At 37.6% G+C, this 20,807-nt stretch overlaps 1 protein-coding gene across 1 annotated transcript in view; it reads right to left on the bottom strand.

Annotated features, from left to right (window-relative positions):
* Positions 1 to 7,313: 7,313 nt before the first annotated feature.
* LOC117294654 (polypeptide N-acetylgalactosaminyltransferase 16-like) overlaps positions 7,314 to 20,807 on the bottom strand; it is a 42,932-nt gene continuing 29,438 nt past the window's right edge. Inside the window, exons 7-14 of the mRNA XM_033777162.1 lie at positions 20,256 to 20,340; positions 16,268 to 16,371; positions 13,196 to 13,322; positions 11,291 to 11,383; positions 10,796 to 10,879; positions 9,862 to 9,994; positions 9,016 to 9,135; positions 7,314 to 7,686 (exon numbers count right to left, since the gene is read on the bottom strand). Coding sequence (XP_033633053.1) covers positions 7,534 to 7,686; positions 9,016 to 9,135; positions 9,862 to 9,994; positions 10,796 to 10,879; positions 11,291 to 11,383; positions 13,196 to 13,322; positions 16,268 to 16,371; positions 20,256 to 20,340 — 899 coding nt within the window. The 3' untranslated portion in view covers positions 7,314 to 7,533. The remainder of the gene's footprint in view (positions 7,687 to 9,015; positions 9,136 to 9,861; positions 9,995 to 10,795; positions 10,880 to 11,290; positions 11,384 to 13,195; positions 13,323 to 16,267; positions 16,372 to 20,255; positions 20,341 to 20,807) is intronic.

A 20,807-nucleotide genomic window follows, 5' to 3' on the forward strand; every position in this document is an offset into this window, starting at 1 on the left:
GTCCAACTACTTCTGAAACAAATCAACTCAAGTCCACCCCCGCGGGCAGAAAACGTTATTGTACCGGTCGGGGAAAAAAATGTATACCCGTATTTTTAAGGCAAATATGGATGTCCTGTAATGTTATATTTTTGTTCGAGAGCACAAGTAATTTATTTGCAGTGCGTGCATCTTCCGCACCGCAAAGGGATATGCTATCTTTGTTGGATCTATGGTATTCATACAGTTGGGTTTGCAACGCAAATCCTCTATGAATAATAGTTTTTGATCATGATTGCTGGCGAGGTTGTAGTCTGTGAATTCCCCCGAGTCATAACACAATACCGAGGCGTATTTTAGCAATCCTGACCAAAAACAGGTTTCTGTATGACGTACAATTCACTGACCAAAACAATTTATCCAGACACAGTTTGTGACGTACATATTTATAGGCCTATCTCTTGAAAATCAATGTTGTAAACAACCTTATTTATGTTTTCAAGAGAATTAAGGCTTTGCAATTTTATCAACATTATTGGATTGGGTATGCTTCAAGGTTTGTAATTTTCAAAGGTTCCATATTTTACTTTGTAACATCCGCCATCTTGAAACCAAGCCTAATGAGCCAACAACTCGATTACGATTTGGTCGGAACAGCTGCGTCAATGTTGTTTTCCCCTCTACGGCCCAACCTCACCTCACCCTTCATGAACAAAGGAGAAACGAGCAGTTTCCCTTTTCTCCCCGCAAACGGAAAAACCACACCATCCTCTCAGCTTTCAACGAGTTATAAAGGAAAATCAAGCCAAAGAATTGTGTCATAAGGTGCAGAACAAATAATGACCCTTTATATTAAATAGTTAACTTATGAAACGACAGAGGAAGACAAAACACGATTTGTAAACCATAAGAGTGTTTGTAGGCTTTTGTGAACATTTGTTTGTATTTATTGACAATATCAATAAGTGTTCAGTTCATCAGCAATTAGTTTAATTAAATAGGTCGAATTGAGGCTTTGAGTTTCGAGTAAATATCTTAACAATATCTTCACCATAGATATAATCAACTTAATTATTTAATTTCAAAGAAAATTAAAGCATATGGCACATTCAGCATATTTTTTTTTTCAATTTACATAATATAAATGTACATTTAGGAGCTTTTATATACAAACTAGTTATTTGTACAAATGCACTTGTTTTAAAATATACCATACAATCAAAACTTTCTAGCTAATTTAGCACGAGCTTTGATTGTAAAAAAGCAAATCATAAAACAATATAAACAAAATTGAAATAGAATTTATGATCAAAATTACATTGCACGTCTAGAAGCAATAGTAATACATTCTACTACACTGCAAAAACTTGGGTGTTAAAATAGACACATTAGTGAAAACACCCGTGGTGTCATTTTTAACACCCCAGTTTTAGCAGTGTATCCACAAATCTTTGCCAAAACACAATAGGGCTAAATATTGACCTCTTTTATAGGACATGGCATTGAGAAGATTGATACCTTAAGATGTTCACATTATCATAAAATTATTTTAACCCATGGCCCAAATTCATAGAGTTGCTTTAAGCAGCCTAATTTTGCTCAACAACTGTATGCTAAGCAGAAATGAGCAGGATACCAGTCCCAAACTGTACATGTGACATGGTGTTAAGACTAGTGACCGTGTTTTGGTATTTGATAATCATTATTGTGTTGTGCTTAGCTTCCTTTTTGTGCTTAAGCAGCTCTAAGAAATTGTTGCTCCCAGGATAAAAATCTCACAGAGTGGTAGTCGGGTAAACCAGATTCTGATTAAACCATAAGTCTGATATAAAACCAAACAAAATGAAAGGCGACTTTTAATTTCCCATTAATTACCTATTGATCTTTTGTTGGTTAACGGATGTGGAAAACAGCTGTTGGTACATTCTAGAAAGTCTACAGAAAATATGCTATTAATAGAGCTAGACGAGTCACCAGTCTTTCCCCAGGAAAGTTTGGGTACTGAGTCTTTTAATTCAAATAGAATGACAGTTATTTCATGTACAGAAACTACAGTGTTGTGGTGGTTCATTATGATCAAATCACTTTTGGATATATACTTGTCTCCATCATTTTACATTTGAACCATTATACTGTCTACTGGTTTAGTGAATAATTGGTGCACACAAAATTCACCTCAGGACTTGCATGCCAGTCTATGGTACAGGCATTGCACACCAGCCAAGCTACCATGCTACGTGATATCCTGCTTCTTTCTGCTAAGCAGAAAAAATGTTAGCAATATTCTCTGCTTAAGCAGCTCTATGAACTTCGGCACTACTTTGCAATTTGAAAAAAAATGAGACATTTTGACAAAATTCATCGCAGGACTTGCATGCCACTCTATGGTCATTGCAACATTAAGGTTACCAGCCAAACTACCATGTTACTTGTACACTTTTTAACTGATGCCCTGCTCCTTTCTGCTAAGCAAAAACATTTTAAGCAATATATTTGTTTGCTTAAGCAGCTCTATGAAGTTCGGCCCTAAGACATTTTGACAAAATTCACCTCAGGACTTGCATGCCAGTCTATGGAGCAAGAGTTATGAACCCTCTAAGTATTGGGTAAAATGTACCAAGGCATTATCTGCCCTAGAAATGTAGATGGAAAAAAACACCGCTCAGGGAAAAAATCTAACAAGATACTCCTAATCCAATTATGGCTGTTTGATTTGCATGGCAAATCCATGGAAATTGAGTGAAATGAACAAAATTGAATAAATTTGCGCAGGTGAAACAGAGCAAACGAGAGACGGTTACCAAGGGGCAGACATTGATCCAAGTGGAAGCAATCCTCAAAACACCTGCGAGATGGGACGGGATACGCGACTTATTAATACACACTTGACAGGATGTGATAACAAACATCTCCAGATATGGCTTTAAAGGCGTATTTGTAACAAAATATCTGTGTAAAGTTATGCGATAATGCTTCAAAGTCTAAGTCAAGCTTTTTTGGTTTAATAAGGTGCCCTCAAGGTATTAGCCAGGATTTGGTAAAAGGTTGTTAACCTAGTGTCCAAATTGTTGTTCGCTTACAACGGGCCTGAATATGCAACTTATTTAACACACTTTACAGTGATGTGAAAACAAACATCTCCATATTAGAGTTTGTGTTTAAAGGCGTCGTCCAATACTGCATATTTGTTTACAACAGTTTCTGCACTGTGATCAAGCGATTATGCTTCCAAGTCTGAGTCGAGCTTGTTCATTTGATAATGTGCTTTTTAGCCAGGATTCGGTTAAAGTGTGTCCAAATTTACTGGAAATTTTAAAACCTAAGAGTCCAAATTGTAAAACAGGGTGTTCTTATAGATCCGCAGACACCCACTTTGTGTACGCTAATGTTAATCATCATCTACTCATTTACACTGTCTCCTAATAGTTTGCCAATGAGGAATTGACAATTTCTAAGTATTTTTTTTCTTTGCAATAAATTCATCCTGAGGATATTTCGGCCTAATAAGCAGCAATTGCAGCATGTACTCGACAAGCTGAGTGATCAGATTTTAAAGAAAATTATTACGTATACTATTTGTTTATAAATATGATGATATAATTTTAGTATTCAGTCAGAGATGCTATGTACTTTGATGAATGTGCGTGCAGTTTTTTGGTTTGAACTGCCAAATCAAAGTTAAGAGATTAAAGGCATGTGGACACTATTGGTTATTACTCAAAAGAATTATTAGCATAAAACCTTACTTGGTAACGAGTAATGGGGAGAGATTGGTAGTATAAAACATTGTGAGAAACGGCTCCCTCTGAAGTGGAGTTGTTTTCGAGAAAGAAGAAATTGTCCACGAATTTGATTTCGAGACCTCAGGTTTAGAATTTGAGGTCTCAAAATCAGGCATCTGAAAGCACACAACTTCGTGTGACAAGGGTGTTTCTTTCTTTATTAGTTATCTCGCAACCAATAGTGTCCAGTGTCTGTAAAGGGCGAGAGTCACTGCAGATAAGATCCGAGGATAAGAACCAAAATTAAAAAGGTTGAAATTATGTCAATTCAACCATTTTGGCAACACCTGCCGTCAATTTCACTAAACTCTTCCTAGCTTAGGAATAGTCTTAGATTCAGTTCTGTATCCGAGAAATTAGGACGAATTGAACCTATCCTAGTTAGGCGAGTTACTCGTCCTAACTCAAGACAGGATTAATTCTAGGATTTCGTGTAATCGGCTGCTGGAGTAATACAAATTATTAGTATTCACACGTGTCCAACTATTACGAATCAAGTATTATACCTTCATTGCCAGGGAAATTCATTTCAGTTCAAACATGAAGCCCTTAAAGTTTCCTGGCATCCAGCTAGTGAAAATATAAGGCATTTAAAATGGCTTTATTTGTTCATGAAAAAGCAAACACATAAAAAATAGCTATGACGAAACTCTTTCAGTTCAAATAGCAAGCAGCCCTCACTTAAAAGATACTGCAAGAACAATGTCCACTGCAATATAATATCTATACAAAAATACAACTAATTGTAATGAATACATTTACAACAAATACCCGAACAACATAGTTACAGCATGAAATTTTTTCCTTCGTAAAAATAGAATTACCAACCAAATTTCAAACAACAGCTCAAGCAATATGCAACAAATGAAAATTTCAGTGGTTGTTAATCCTGTTTTTACCAAGGAAGAAATTTCATGCTAAGCAAATGTTTGTGCTTACAGGCTTTATGGGCCCATTTCAGTGGTTGTTAATCCTGTTTTTACCAAGGAAGAAATTTCATGCTAAGCAAATGTTTGTGCTTACAGGCTTTATGGTCCCAGGCTATTAACTATTTTGTGCATTTATACCAGTAGGTCCTTTTGGTTGGTAAGCAAATTCTTTTTTCTCTACACTACAATTTATGATCAGCCCATTTATACTTTGTGAGACAGCAATGGGCCCACATAAAATAACAAACGACTAAAGGTTACATACAAAATAATTATACTCTAATACCCGCTGCTAACGAATTTAAATAGTACTGATTTCTTAAACAAAATAATTTCAGCTAATTTCATTTGTTTCTCCGATACGTTAATCTGAGGCAGCAGAAATTTTGTGCTCTGTATTTTTACTTGATCTATGTGTGAACAATTGGTATTAAACAATATAAAAAATTGGGGTGGAACAAAGAGCAAATTGTCTGGAATTTCACATTTGAAAGAGAAAGGCCATTTTCGTTTGCAAAGGGCACTTCCATTGGACAATCTTAAAGTCAATAGGAAACTTTTAAAGGGGCACCGTGGTCGACTTAATTTGTGGGTGCGTAGCAAAACGTTTTTTTTTCTTCCTGCAGCTAAAAAAAAAAAATGGCACAGGTCTGAAATAATCGACAGACACTGACTAAAGACAACAAATTTTAGTTTCAGAATAAAAAAAATTGATCCATACATTTCTGAGAATTCAGTCATTAAGAGCACCTGTTGTGAACAACTGATAACCAGAAAGTCAATTAAATTCTGTTCAGGTTCATTTTCATCGAAAAACCAATTTCTAAAAATGTCCAATATGAGATGAAAAATGATTGGAAGAAATAATTCAATCCCTTCACAAGATAATTAAAATTCTTAGCACCCTGCTGAAATATTACTTAAAAAAAAAAAGGGGGAAACAAATAAATAGAGGGCGCTATTCTATAAAGCAGAGAAGGTCTCTCAAAGGGATTTTGTCCCTCTTCATGCAATTGAATACAACGTTTCAAAAATGTTATTTTAGGCAAAATATGAACTTGCAAAAGTGTATCCTCCTTCAGTAGACCCGATTAAATAAAAATAATAATGAACCGTTCTTGTATGGCGCATATCACGATCACAGAGAAGTTTCTGTACTCAAGTACCTGCAGTGCAGGACTGGAGTATACACACCATTTAAAAATGATGGTGGTTTATAATTTGGTAAAAATAACTGTGTATGCTTTAGTGCGCATAATGAGTGTGCATGATAACATATGCATAAAAATAAATACTGTTACCCTAACACAATATTACTACTGTCACACACACTTATACATTGTATATGTAAATTATGCAAAAGGTGAAGTTTCGGACAGGGTGTACACAAATTTACTGTAAGCAAACTCTTCAATTATGGAGGTAGAAATATTTCTCACCTTCATGCTTGGGCATGTATGCTTCGTTTTCAAAAAGGCAAGGGCACCAAGGCATTTTCTTATTGATAATTGAAGAGTTTGCTTACTGTAAGCAAACTCTTCAATTATGTAGGTAGGAATATTTCTCACCTTCATGCTTGGGCATGTATGCTTCGTTTTCAAAAAGGCAAGGGCACCAAGGCATTTTCTTATTGATAAAAGGGCACCCTATGGGGAATTTGTAAATTTCTTCTAGAGCATTTCAAGGGCACCAAGGCAATGACCAGGGGGCAAGGAGTCAATCGCCTTTGTTGCCTTCTTGAAGTATCGGGCCTGGCCAGTACATACAGCCATTATAATTTGATACTGTGAAATGGTTATGTCCAAACGAGCTAGATGGGAAAATAGACAGGTCTCTTTTGTTTAAGAAAAACAATGTATGAATCCATACTTGGTACACAGGAAACCTGACCCATGTTCACTGCTTGATCGAGTGCAATTTCTTTACAGGCCTAATATTTAAGTTATGTGACGCAGCGTTTTACCCTTTTTAAATCATCAGCTATTATAAGTTTATCGTTATGGCATTTGAGCCTTGGTCTTGGGCGAGGCTGGTTTGATGAAATTTACAAGAAAAGAAAAAAAGAAAAAAACATGAACATACCACATACAAAATGTCTGACTTTGAAATATTTCATGATTCTTTCATATTTACATATAGAACGAATCACCTTTCATGTTTTAGTTACTAGTACAATTCATTTCAGAGCAAACGCGTTAATGAGTTTTGTGAGGGGAACTGCCACATCACTGAGGTTGGTTTAAACCTCAAGGTTTAGCCATCTTTACCAAGGTTTCCGTCCCTGAGGTTGTAACCTCATCAAGGGTTAGTTCATTGAGGCTTAAAGGCACCGGACACTATTTGTACTAACTCAAAATAACTGTTAGCATTTGGTAAGAAGCAATGGAGAGCTGTTGATAGTTATAACACAATGTGAGAAATGACTCTCTCTGAAATAACATAGTTTTTGAGAAAGAGGTAATTTCTCAAAAATATATTAAAAGACTCCAGGCCTAAAGCCTTGAGTTAGGCATCTTGAAAGCACACAAATTTGTGCCACAAGGATGTTTTTCTTTCATTGTTCTCATAATGCAAGTTCGCTGATAAATTGAGTCCAAATTTTCACAGATTTGTTATTTTATGCATATGTTGGGGGATACAAAGTAAGAATACTGGTCATTGACAATTACGGAAGGTGTCCAGTGCCTTTAATAACAAAGGGTTATCAGTTAAGAAAGGTCTAACTCATTAAGGTTTACCTCATTTATCCTCACTGTATTCGTGTATAACCTTCCTCCAGATTCACCTTAACACACTGCAGCTCAACTACCACATGAGGCGTATGACCTCACTGGGGCTTGACATCAGTACTTTGCTGTCTTTGAAGGCTTGAAGGTCCACACTTGTGTATCAGAGTCATTGCTGCAGTGTCTTACTACTAGCCCCCTCTGTGGTAAATGGTCCAAGCACAGACCACTCAACTGATGTCTCAGTCTGCTGCCCTCTCTTGTCCACTTCTGTCAAGTTGAAAAAGGGGTCAAGAAACTTATTTAAATATAAGGGCTAGAAATGTGTAGCGTTGAAATAAAAAAAGTCAAACATATGAAACCAAGTGAAAATTCTACTTGAAGAATTAATTTAAAATGTTCAACTGTGTTTTTCTCAAAATTGTTCAACGACGCCCCTGTTGAACATCACATCAAATGAAAGCTCATAATCGCTCTAAACAACCGAAAGAAGGGGGGGGGGTATATATGGGAGTTGTAGTTTTTAAGTTATGACCGTTTATCAAAGTCAACTTGATGTTATGTTGGTGGTCGCTAATGACCCCCTTGAGCACTAAAGAGTTAATGACTTTTCAACAATTTTGAAAAACATTTTGTTAAGTTTTGTTACTAAAAAAAGAATAACCATCAAATAAAATAAACACAAGCTTGGCAAAAATTCATGAAATCAGTTGTTAACAAAATAAACTCCTAAACTTGTAATCAGAATCTTTGTAGTAATGTTAAAGCCTGCCAGTTATCCTGTCAAAATAAATCCTTGAGAAGTCCATGTGCAAAACTCATCAATTAATTGTGATTGCATCTGCCTTTCTCATCAGGTTCATGAGCACTTGACAAATCATCCACAATCTCACGACTGCATGCAATGACAGTGAGTCACATACACTTGTTCATATATATTTATATGAATACTATTTAGTTTGCATTATCTTGTTGTACATAGCTACTTCTTGTGCTCTATTAAATTGAGCCCAGATATAATGCCCATCCAAAGTTATGTTTATCTTGGGGGCGTGGCCCAAGATTTTAAGGTGTGGCCCTAAGATCTTAGGGGTGTGGCCCCAATGTAAATCTAGCCAAATTGTCTTCATTACTTAGAAACAGGACACCAAACAAATCTCATTGAACAACTGTACTGCACAAGTTATTCATGTGATGGGATAGGCTTGTTCTGAGTGGAAATTAACTAAGCAGTTTCATTTCCACTGATGCCCTGATGAGTTTTTACCCATTGAAATGAACTGTGACAAACCTCTCAGTACTACTCTCCAAATGTAAAAGAGTGAAAAATACCACTCTTTACTTTTCGAGTTTTCCCTCATATGGCTCTTTAAAAAGAGTGGTGGTTATTTCACTCTTTTAAAGGGGTTTCACTCCAGGACAGAGTGAAAAATCACTTTAAAAGATGCAAACTTCAATCTAAAAGAGTGGAAGACCACTCGAAAAAGAGATGTCCCTCATATGGCTCTTCAAAGAGGGCTTTTTCACTCTTTTGCATTTAGATATTGCAAGTTCAACTGAAACTTTATGGGTTAAATTAGGATAACAGAATAGAAATACCTGTTTAATTTCGTTGCTTTGGCAAGATGTAAGATAAACTCTCGTATCAGGCACAGACGAGCTGACTGTAAGACACTTGAACTGCTGCTGAACGGTGTCTTCCTTCGTTAAAGACCACGCCTACAAATCGGGTAAAAGAAATAATCATTATAAATCAAAAGTCAGATTGTGGTGGGATTGTTAAAAAGTACACACATGAACAGTCTGTAATGGTGTCTTCCTTCGTTAAAGTCCACGCCTACATATTTAATAATTATGAAAAATAAATAAAATTATAAAATGAAAAACCCATGGTTTCATATAACTAATTTATATTCTCAAATATCAAATAGTAAATCGCAAGTAATATTGAAAAAATAGGGAAAACATAGGGCTAGATAGCTCAGTTGGAAGAGCCGTTTGGTAAATTTTTCTTCTTTCAACCCCAAAGTTAACATATTATCCTGACAGAATTGGATGAACAAAATCATTTGAACAACTAACTCTTTTGCTATTATGAATATTTCAAATGTGAAAAACTATTTTGGCTCTCTTGTTGAACTTTGTGGACTTTCTCAGATGATTTTTGAACGTGTACAAGTTCAAACTCACAGTTTGTCCCTTATCAGTGAAACCTGCCATGGGGCATACATATTTATCAGAATGAATATTGGAAAAAAAACCCCTAGATTTTCAAGTCCCTTGTTTCTTAATCCAAGATAACATGTCCGAACAATTAACAGTATTATAATGACATGTGTCCCAGACAAAAAGTAAACACTGGTCAGTGAGTGTCATCTCCAGCCCCCCCCCCCTCAAAAAAGAAGAATCTTCTATCACAAATAACTATGATCAGCTAAAACCAACCTGGTTTTCGTCCTGGAATTCACATGGTATAATAGATGGAGCCCACGTGGTTCCGGTTGTTTTAGGGGCCGAGTCCAGACATAACTCCCCCTGCTGTAGCTTCCCATATTGCACATTTCCTGGAGCAGGAATTCTGCAAACCAGGAGTTGAGAAGAACTTGTTAATCTTTAATTGCATCAAATTATTACAGACAAAGGCTACACATTGACATACATATGTTTTACATAAGCAGAGTGTGGGTTTGAATCCCCAGCCGTGACACTTGTGTCCTTAAGCGAGACACTTATGCTTCGTCCTTCGGATGGGACGTTAAGCGTTGTGTTATGTAACGCATGTAAAAGAACCCAGTGCACGTATCGAAAAGAGAAGGGGTCGCCCCGGTGTCCCTGGTAAGATCGGCAGCACCTTGTAAAGCAAATTACATGGTGCTATCAGAATTAGGTCTCATAATTCAAACGTAGTCCCACATCTGGCAGGAAATACTGTATGTTACAGCGCCAGGAGCGTCACTGTCACTGGGTGATGGACATGTGCGCTATAAATAAGAAGCCACAATTATTATTATTATTAACATAGGTCTATAAGTAGTGTTTGAAACTTTGCATGAGTGGAGTATATATACTTGAGTGTTGAATGGGGGAAAAAAGAATATGCGGATATTAAGGGTTAACATTTATCAATTATACAAAACAAAAATGCAGAAAAACAACAAATACAGCAACATAAAAAGACACTCGTAAAATGGATGACGACATTTGGTACACTTTAAATAAATTAACTCAATATTACACAAAATTTTTTAAAATGTCAAAATTTTATTTATATATCACACTGTTGTTGCTTGCATCAACTTTCAGAAATAAGGATTCAAGTTTGAATCTAATGTAGAATATAGCCGTAACAAAATCACCCACAGCTCATATTTCAACTCACCTTAACTCTGGATAGATGTTTTTAAGATACCAGTGGAACGATTTGCAGTGTAACTGATTTCTCAATTCTTTTCTGCTTTCCACGCTGAAATGATGAAAGGAAAATGTGTTACTAGTTATTATCTATAATATGACTTGAAAGTTTGGAGTTTGAAAGTGTAAAAATCAAGTAAATTTTGAATAATTTTGGGTTGTACAGATACAAATTTACTAGAGTGGGATGTGAACCAACAACCTCTGGATTAACGTGCTGGCTCTCTACCAACTCAACTGAGCTATCTATATCTAGCCCTATGTTGGTGGTCATCCCTATTTTGAGGTTGATATAGTTTAGTTGGTGGAGCACCGGCTTGTTAATCCGGAGGTTGATGGTTCAAATCCCGCTCCAGTCACATTTTCTTTGTTCAACCCAAATTCTTCAAATACCACAAATAAAAACACCATTCTTTTTTCATCAAATATGTGACAAAAATCAAACAATTTGATTACTGCTTACTTTCCAAAAGGTTTTCCTCTGGCCGAGGGCCTGGCATTGTAAAAGTACTGTTTGTATTCATCCATCCATACCTCAGCGGTCCTTCTCGTATTTCTGGAAAAAAAAACAACAAAAAAACACAAATAATTTAGAGAAGTAGATCAAAAAGCAAGACTTAAAGGCACTGGACACCTTTTGTAATTGTTAAAGACCAGTCTTCTCACTTGGTGTATCCCAACATATGCACAAGATAACAAATCTGTGATTTTTTTTTACTCAATTAGTCATCGAACTTGTAAGAGAATAATAAAAGGAAAAGCACCCTTGTTGCCCTAATTTGTGTGCTTTCAGATGCCTAGTAAAAGGCTACAGGCCTGAAGACTTATAGTATTTGAGCAAAAATTACTTCTTTCTAAAAAACTATGTTACTTCAGAGGGAGCCGCTTCTCACAATGTTTTATAATATCAACAGCTCTCTGTTGCTAGTTACCAAGTAAGTTTTTATGATAACAATTATTTTGTGTAATTAACAATAGTGTCCAGTGCCTTACAAAACAAGTCTGATTTCAGAGTAAAGTCAGGAAAAAAAATCTTATCCCTGGCCGCAAGAAATATTTGCATCCAGGTCATCTCTTGGGATGATGACCCGCTGCCTCTCGTTGAGGTCCTTCCTCTATTGAAAAAAACTAAGCTTTAGAGTTTCCCCTCAAGTCTGTCTTCACTATCACACCATCAGGTGATGTTATCCACCATGTATTATCCGTCTGTATCCTCCACAGGGATGAGGGACTCTTTTTGCCAAAAGGTTGAATCTTGAGTGTAGTTTGCATTCGGAACCATGACATTTTATTTATTATGCGATTGTCACTCGATAAAAAGGTACATACCACACACACACATATCTTTGTCTTTGATTGGTGGAACACGCATCTTTTTGGTCATAATTTATTTTGCCATTAATACTGCAATGACACTCCAAAAGCGGAAACTTTTTTTTGGAAAATCAGGAGCGAATATGTCCATGCAGGAAGACTTCCCTAATAGGAATATACAATTCTCAGATTTTGGAGTAGAAAAACTGATATTTTGTTTACGTAACCACATATCTTTGAAGTGAAATGCTTCTTAAAATGCTGCTGTAGCTCCTAATAAAAGGTTTTCATTTCCATTAATTTTAAGGGCGACTATACCCAGACGTATACCTTCCCTTTAAAAAAAAGCGATTTTGTCAGTCCTGTTCTACAGATTATTTTTCGTGCAGCATTGCGCATTTTCCCCACTGGAAATTTGGCTTCGGGAAATAATCCTGGTCATAAAGTGCAAAGACACAACCCTTGGGTGCAGAGACAAAGAGATCCTTGTATGGATTGTGTGCAATCAGGAGATGGCGTGTGCTCATCTCATCCGTAGGGCAATCAGGTGGCTTGGATAATCTATAATCAGATAGGAATATTATTCACTTTCTGTCTTGAAGGGACTTTGTTTTTGTTTCGGGGGATCAGATTGTTGGAAAAAACGTCAGTCCTCGGGACAGGCTTTGGGTTAGGCCCCTGATTGCATGTTGTTTTCATGCTCACCTTAAAGGGAAGGTTCACGTTTGGTAATTACTCAAAACAATTATAAACTTCAAAACTGACTTGGTAAGGAGCATTGGAGAGCTGTTGTATAAAACATTGTGGGAAACGACTACCTCTGAAGTAACGCAGTTTTTGAGAAAGAGGTAAATTCTCACTCAAATATTAAAAAGACTTCAGGCATGAAGCCTTTTAACAGGCATCTGAAAATAAGGGTGTTTTTCTTTCATTATTCTCTTGCAACTTGGATGACCAATTGAGGTTAAGTGAAAATATACCAAAGGTGTCCAGTGCCTTTAACTTGCACGGATACAATTATTGCAGCATTCACTCGCAGAGGCAGACTCTGTACCTGATATATGTATTAGCATTTCCATCTGGAAAGGTGTACGGGTGCTTCTTGCGGAAAACATGGCCGACTCGGCTACAAGGTATAATCTCCAAGGAACCACCACATTGCCAAACTCGGAAAGATATTTCTGAAAGAAAGGAAACAACAGATAAATATAAATAACCAAGTTTGCTTTGTCTCCTCCACAAATGTCAGAGCTTGTTACATTTGCAGAAAGATAGCTAGATAGCTTTAGTTGGTAGAACAGCAGCACGTTAAACCAGAGTTGTTGGTTCATATCCCGCTCTATAAAACGTTTCCTTGTTCAACCCCAAATCATTGATACAAAAACATGTTGTGAAATTTAAGGAACCATAAGTAGACCTTTGTTATGAACTTTCTTTTATTAAACTTGTTTTTTCAAAATGGACCCATGAGTAACTGACATGAAAGGAAGGCGGCACATGGTAAAAGGGCGATAAACAAATGATGACTAAGTAACGGGAATACACCCCTTTTCGCAAAAGTGAATAACAGCCAGATGTTTGAGAACCTGCTTTTAATATATTAAATAATAAGCCACAAGGTGAACTGAGAGGGTAAATTTGTCAGTAATTTTGGGTTAAACAAAGACAAATTGACTAAAGTGGGACTCGAACTTAAACAACCTTCGGATTACAAGCCACTGTTCTACCAAATTTACTCTAGCCTTATGTTGACAGTCTCCTTTGTTTTGGTCAGTATCTGTTCCCTGAACTCCCAAAACAGGATAGAAACACCATGCTGGCAACATCCAATCTCTCACACACATACATTGGTTTAACGTCGATGATTATGAATTGCACAAATCAAGAACTTGTGATCTAGTCATTGTGAAATCAGCGGTTGGACTGTGTGATTCGAACCCACAACCTTGCGATTGCAAGCCTTGCAGCCTAACCACTGGCCTATCGTGTGTTAACGGTGGTCTTAACAAGGAATCAACTCTTAAACAGCAAATGCACCCCCCCCCATAAAGGGCAAGGAACTTAGAGTTAAAAAAACATAGAGTCATCAGACCATCAGAATGGGTGGAACCACTCACAACAATCTAATAGTCCCCAAGGGAATTGCCAAAAGCGGGAAGGTAGTGACGTTTCATGTTTTTAATAGGAAATCACAAGCAAGCGTATGTTTTGATTTCATGGCCTGCAGCGTACTTTTTGTTTATGAATGGAAATGAAGTCCCCTCTGTGTTTCGCCAGGAAGTCAGAACATAATTATAGGCGGTCACCTTTTGTCAAAATAAAGGCCCATTGATCATAGTGCAATTGACTTTAAGGTGGATGTCAAGCAAGGAAGCAGTTTGGTTTCTCCTGAAGACGAGCAGAGTATACTGTTTGAAACGTTTGACTAACAAAAGTTACAAGTCCAATTGTTGCATGATGTAAGTCAACCTTAGCCAGGTCAAGCAAGTCCCCAAAGGACACCAGTGATTTATTGGACTATAGACCAACCTATCTATACTTTGAAAACACAATTGTTGCATTCTGATTGAAAGACATTGCTGAAATGTCTATTTTTGAATAACAAAAGTCAGTCCAATTGTTTCATGATCGTACCTGAACTGTAGCTTGGGCCCCATTTCATAGAACTGCTTAAATATTTTCTGCTCAGCCAAACTAAGCAGAGTAACAGCCACAGATTGTACATGTGGTAGTTTGGCTGCTAACCTTGTTCTGGTAAATCATAATTTGGTTGTACTTTTGTGCTTAAGCAGCTTTATGAAACTGGGCCCAGGTCAAGTCCCTACAGGACACCAGTGATTTATTAGATTACCAACCTCTTTAGACTTTGAATAAAATGGTTGAATTCTGATTGAAAGACTTGGCAGAAATGTCTGCTTTACTCAATGTGCATGAGGAGGAATTTACAGTGTGGGGGTGCACTGAGGTCAAGCCTCAATAACTCAATTCCCAAAGTGATTTGCAGTCCAAATTCTTTATAATGCTTATTTTAGTTCAGCCGATCTTGAATCTCTTTTACATGGTCCAGGTTTTAGCTCCATATAGAAGATGCTCTATACATCATCATCATCATCATCATCATCCTTCAGCTGCGGAGCAGGCGACTACAAGCTTCTTCCAACTATGGCGATCTTGGGCAAGTGTTGAGATTTGGTTTGGTTGTAGCATGCCTTCATCATCTCCAAGCAGACGTTGTACTGTGTCAGGACTGATGTGAGTTGCCTTCCTGGTCTTCTTTTTCAGAAGGTCGGTGTGTGTAGAGCGTAAACCTTGACAAGTTCATCATCTGGCATCCGAAGTCTGTGCCCAAGAAACTTGAACTGACGACTTCTTACACGCAAGAGGGTTTGAGCTAGTCATAGAGTAGATGGTACTGTCAGTGTGTCAGAATTAGTTTGGGTTTGAACAAAGAAAAACTTACTGGAGCGAGACTTGAACCAAAGACCTCTGGATTAACATACAGGCGCTCCACCAACTGAGCTATCTAGTCCTTTTTTGGCGGCCTCCCTATTTTGTCAATATCTTTATTCGGGGTGTCGCATGCAATTATGTCCTCTATGCAATACTATCCGGAGGACATTATTGCATATGCAATAATGCAGGACAGTTTTGCATATGCAATCGTATCCGCCCGGACGCTGCTGCATAATGCAATTGTGTCCGCCCGGACACATTTGCATATGCAGTTGTGTCCGCCCTGTGCAAAACCGTCCTTGCAGTTAATTAAACGCCCTTGGTCGACGGAACACGTTCACCATTTTTGTTCAAGCTAAGTGCATGTCATGAATGACATGGGAAATGTTCGGCCGTTGGGTATTTGCTGCAATCATAAAACATGTGAATATTCATGCTGCATACTTAGGTTCAGTGCATGCACGCGCGCTTACACGCGAAAATACATGTACAGTCTCATGTACATGTCCACCAGACGGTTTTTGCATAGCCCCGGACACGATTGCATATGCAAAAGTGTCCGGAGTGGACAGTGTTGCATGGCGGACACAATTGCATCTGACAGATCTAGATTGACTTATGGGAACATTGACCCCAGAGGATGGCGCATACTGACGTAATGACATTTACTTACCAAAGTTTTCTCCTCCCCATATATTCATCTCTGTGTCATATTTTCCAAGTTTGTTGAACCAGCCTTTGTTGATAACAAACAGTCCACCAGCTATCATGGGTGTTCTAAATTCAGAAAAAAAAAGTTGAAATAGTTGATAGAGCAGGATTTGAACCATAGAACTCTGAATTATTGTGCCGGCGCTCTTCCAACTGAGCTATCTAGCCCTATGTTAGCGGTCTCTTTAATTTGTCAATGGCTTTGAAGTAATGTGGTTATGAAAAAATATATCAGTTTTTATGCCCCCAAATTTGAATCTGAGAAGCATTACTGCAGTAACACTTCTCAGAATGTTTATTCCTCTTGGGGATTATTCTTTTTGCGTGGACATAACGACTCCAGATGTTTGGAAATATCTCAAAAACGCTACCAACTTTTGAAATGCAATTTTCACAGGTTACACTAAGGTATATCTACAACTATATAGGATTGAAACAAATTGGCAGCCAATTACCAAATGTATACAATCCCTTTAAACACTATTGAAGTTAAGTACCCTTAACTTCAATAAGCAATGCTTCCTGAAAGCACTCAAATAGCAAATTTAGTGCTCTAGCCTATGCCTTCTAATTAGTCTGATGACAGAAGAGTTTGACTGAAGTGTCTAAATCGATCACACAATGCTGATGTTATCCCTTTTAATCAACCAAGTCATAGAATAATGTGTCTTTTCCTACACATGAAGCCACGAATAATCAAGAGGATTTCCTAATTGGGTGCATGAGGGGGTAGTGACCTACAGTACAGCAGAGCAGTGTACTAAGGGGTGCACCACACAAAGTAGGCAACATTTAATGCCCCAAGCTTATTAGAATTTAGTTACGGTTACTTTTGAATAATAACGTTTTTGGGGTTGATAAGTTTAGGCATTAAAGTTGGTCCTGTTTGGCTTGAGTGCCTTATGAAAACTGGCAGCAAGTAAGTTTGGGAGCAAGCCCATTGTCCATGGTTTTTTCTACCTGGGATAATTAGCAAAAATTACAAGCTGACCTGCCAAATTTTAAAAAGGAATCTGAAGTTTAGGAGTAGAAAAAATATATTTGTTTAGTTTTCAAGAGGCAGCAGAGAGTCGACTTTAATTTTTGTTTGAGTGTTTATGAAGAATTGCTTTATTTTTCAGAAATGCAGCTCTCTCAATGTACGACTTTTGCAGTACATACTTGTCCAAAAAACTTAAGTGATGGGTACTTTCGAGCAACTGTTTTCATTTTTTTATGAAAACCTTTGAGGCACATAATTTATTCACAGACAGTTATAATAACAGCTGCATGCTTTAACCTTTTAGAGGCTTTGCGTTTATGAATAAATGAATAAATGTATATTTCATTGGGACTGTGTGTGTAATGCGCTTTATAAGAACAGTTTGCTTTTTCTACTTATAATAACGAATTTCACTGTACTAATATTTGTTTTTTTTACAAGTGACAATAAAACATTATTCTATTTTATATAACACCCAAGCAGATCCTTGCCATTTGATTGGAGGATTGTCCGTCACGTGATAGCAAATAAAAGTACCATTGCACGCTGAGTCACTCACCGTGCTTTTTCGTTCCATCCGAAAAGTACCATTGCACGCTGCCAGCGTGCAATGGTACTTTTCGGATGGAATGAAAAAGCTGAGTAAAAACATCACTGCATGCGCGTTGTCTTCGGTAAAACGCAGCAAGGCATATTAGTAAAATTACTAGCATTCGTCTTCTACAATTAAAAATTGGAGGCCTACGCTTTGTTTGTTTTGAAAGTTGTATCTTTCAATCAAAATGACAAAGATCTACTTGGATGTTATATAAAACAAATAATGAATGTTTTTCATTCGTGCAATGGTGCGAATATGTTCATTCGTTGAAAGCTGGAATGTTCCATTCAACTCGGCTCCGCCTCGTTGAATAGAACATTCCATCTTTCAACTCATGAACATATTTGCACCATTGCACTCATAAACATTCATTATGTGTATACTATTCTATTCTATTCTATTCTATTCTATCATAATCCACCATTACTGGGTGTCACGGCTGAGTGGATAAGAGAACCGAACTCAAGCTCCTGTGTTTCTGTTCCGAGTCCCTGTCAGGACACCTTTGTGACCCTGAGCACGACATTATACTATAAATGCTTCTCTCCACCCAGGAGTAAATTGGTACCTATGAGGGCAGAGATGGTTCTTCTGATTGATTCAGCTTAGAAGCGTTTGTTTGTTGCACAGGCTGTACTCCCCAGGGAGCCGAGATGATTTAAGGAATGAATAAATGACCCAGTGACCAGGGCCCAATTTCATAGAGCGGCTTAAGCACAAAAGTTTGCTTAAGCAAAAATATCCTCGCTTAGTAAAATCAGATTACCGGCCAAGACTCCACTCAATTGTTATGCTAAGTAAACAACAGCTAAATACCAGTCACAAGCAATGTATATGGCATGAAATTTTTGCCAGTTACATGTGAAAAATAAGCGAGCTATTTTCGTGCTTAAGCAAATTTTTTGCTTATGCAGCTCTATGAAATTGGCCCCAAGGGTTATAATGGCGCTTTGAGACACGCTTCGGGTGTGTAAAGTGCAATATAAAAAACGATTATTTGTTACCATTCCTCATACTACAAAAAGGGTTTTAAAAAAAGAGAGGATGTTCTACTAAGATTATCATTGTCCCCATTCATTGAAACAGCCCATTGCTTTTGAGTAACAGCCAGGATTTTCCCCCTCCCCACTTTATCAACCTGTCCAACTTGTAGTACAATTCCTACTTTTCAATCACATCTTATAACGCTGGCCCATTCCCAAATAGCTGCCTGTTCCACCACAATTCTTTAATTCTCATTTCCGAGTTCGTTTTGTATTGGATTACTGCAGTCACACGGGTTGCCGGCAATCTCTAGTGGATACAGTTTCGTGAAATGAAAACATCCCCAGTAGCTCGCCAGAAAATTGACGCCAGTGGCAAAACACAGAATCAATAATCAATTTCCTCACTCAGCATTTTCCGCATTTACAGGTCAGATGTGTCAGTGTGCCTTTTCCCATTTATGCTTGGACATTTTGTTTGAATGGGTCAAAAGATAAAATCGCTGGCCACAACAATTCCCTTAGAAGGAAAAACCGATTGTTTCCCTCAACAGCAAGTATTTGCAGCTAAGAAAACACACTTTGCTGAAGCGTAATGTGAAAGTAATTTGGCTGTCCAAAGTCAACACATTGATAAATTTTATGACAGCAATTAAGCAGGAAATAGTGTCCAACAAATTTAATTGCCCAGCAAAAGAAATAATAGCAGTGCACCAGTCACAACACCGTAAATTTCATGGCATTTTGGCCGGTCACAGGTTTCTGCTGAGAGAGAAAGATAATTCTTTGTAAAAGAGGGGCTTGGGGCATAGAGTTTTATATCAAAACTAGAGGGCACACTGGCCTATAAACGCGACCTGGCGTGCGCCCAGGCAGCCATTTTCTAAGTTGACAAAACAGGCATTGCACAGCGTGTGTTTGTGCCGCCATTTTGTAAGATGACAAAACAGCGTCGCGTAGGCGTTCAATAAACAAAAACTCCAAAGTGAAGTTCGTATTCAACGCGCGTACAGAATGGCGCGCGTGTCTCCTTGCGGTCCTGTCGGGGTTGTGCAAGCAGCATCACCAGTGCGCCCTCTAGTTCTTATATATAACTCTATGACTTGGGGTCAATGTTTTGTGATTGCCAGCTATATGAAATCGACCCTGCTTTTTCTCTTCTCTATCTATTTCGAAATTTTTAAATGCTTTTGTGACAATATCTTTTGTTGTTAACTGCTCATATCAGTCTTGCATGTAATGAGATTTTCATGTGAACAAACAACAACACTGTCTTTGACAAGAGGTCCCAAGGCACAGGACACAATTAACAAACAAGCATTCCTATTGGTTACAAGTTTGGTAAGGAAGCATTTCATTGGTTAGGCCAGAGAATGAAAGCACATACCTGATTGGCTCAAGAGAGCTTTTTCTTTTTGATCGCTGGTCCACGGGCATGTGCTCCCACTTAAAGTGTAAACTCCAGTCAAAACCTGCATGACAAAAATACACACAATCAAATGTCAAAAATTGACCAAAAAAAAAACGCTCTCAGTTTACCCAGAAATTATCTTTTATACAAAACTGAAATGTTTGTCCTAGGCTTTTTTGCTATATGGAAGGGCCAAGTAGTTCTTTATGATTTGACTTTCATACACGTAATGGGGATAACAGTTAGGTGAGAAATTGAACCATTCTTTTTTGTGAACATAGAAATCTCAGACTCTTCTTTGTACTTGGCTCACTCACGGTCTAACCTCAAAGCTTACAGGCTTTTTAAACTCTAGGGGCTTGAGAACAGAAGATTTCTATAACAGATGTTAAATTTGCCTCGGGATAAAGATGATTAATTTTGGTTTTTACCCATACACCGATGTGTGTTAGCACTGTATACTTTCCCGAATCCTGTGAAAAAATATCACAGGCATGTTACTCGGGTGGGATTCGAACCCACGACCCT

This window comes from Asterias rubens, chromosome 1 (assembly GCF_902459465.1).
Source record: "Asterias rubens chromosome 1, eAstRub1.3, whole genome shotgun sequence".
Lineage (NCBI taxonomy): Eukaryota > Metazoa > Echinodermata > Asteroidea > Forcipulatida > Asteriidae > Asterias > Asterias rubens.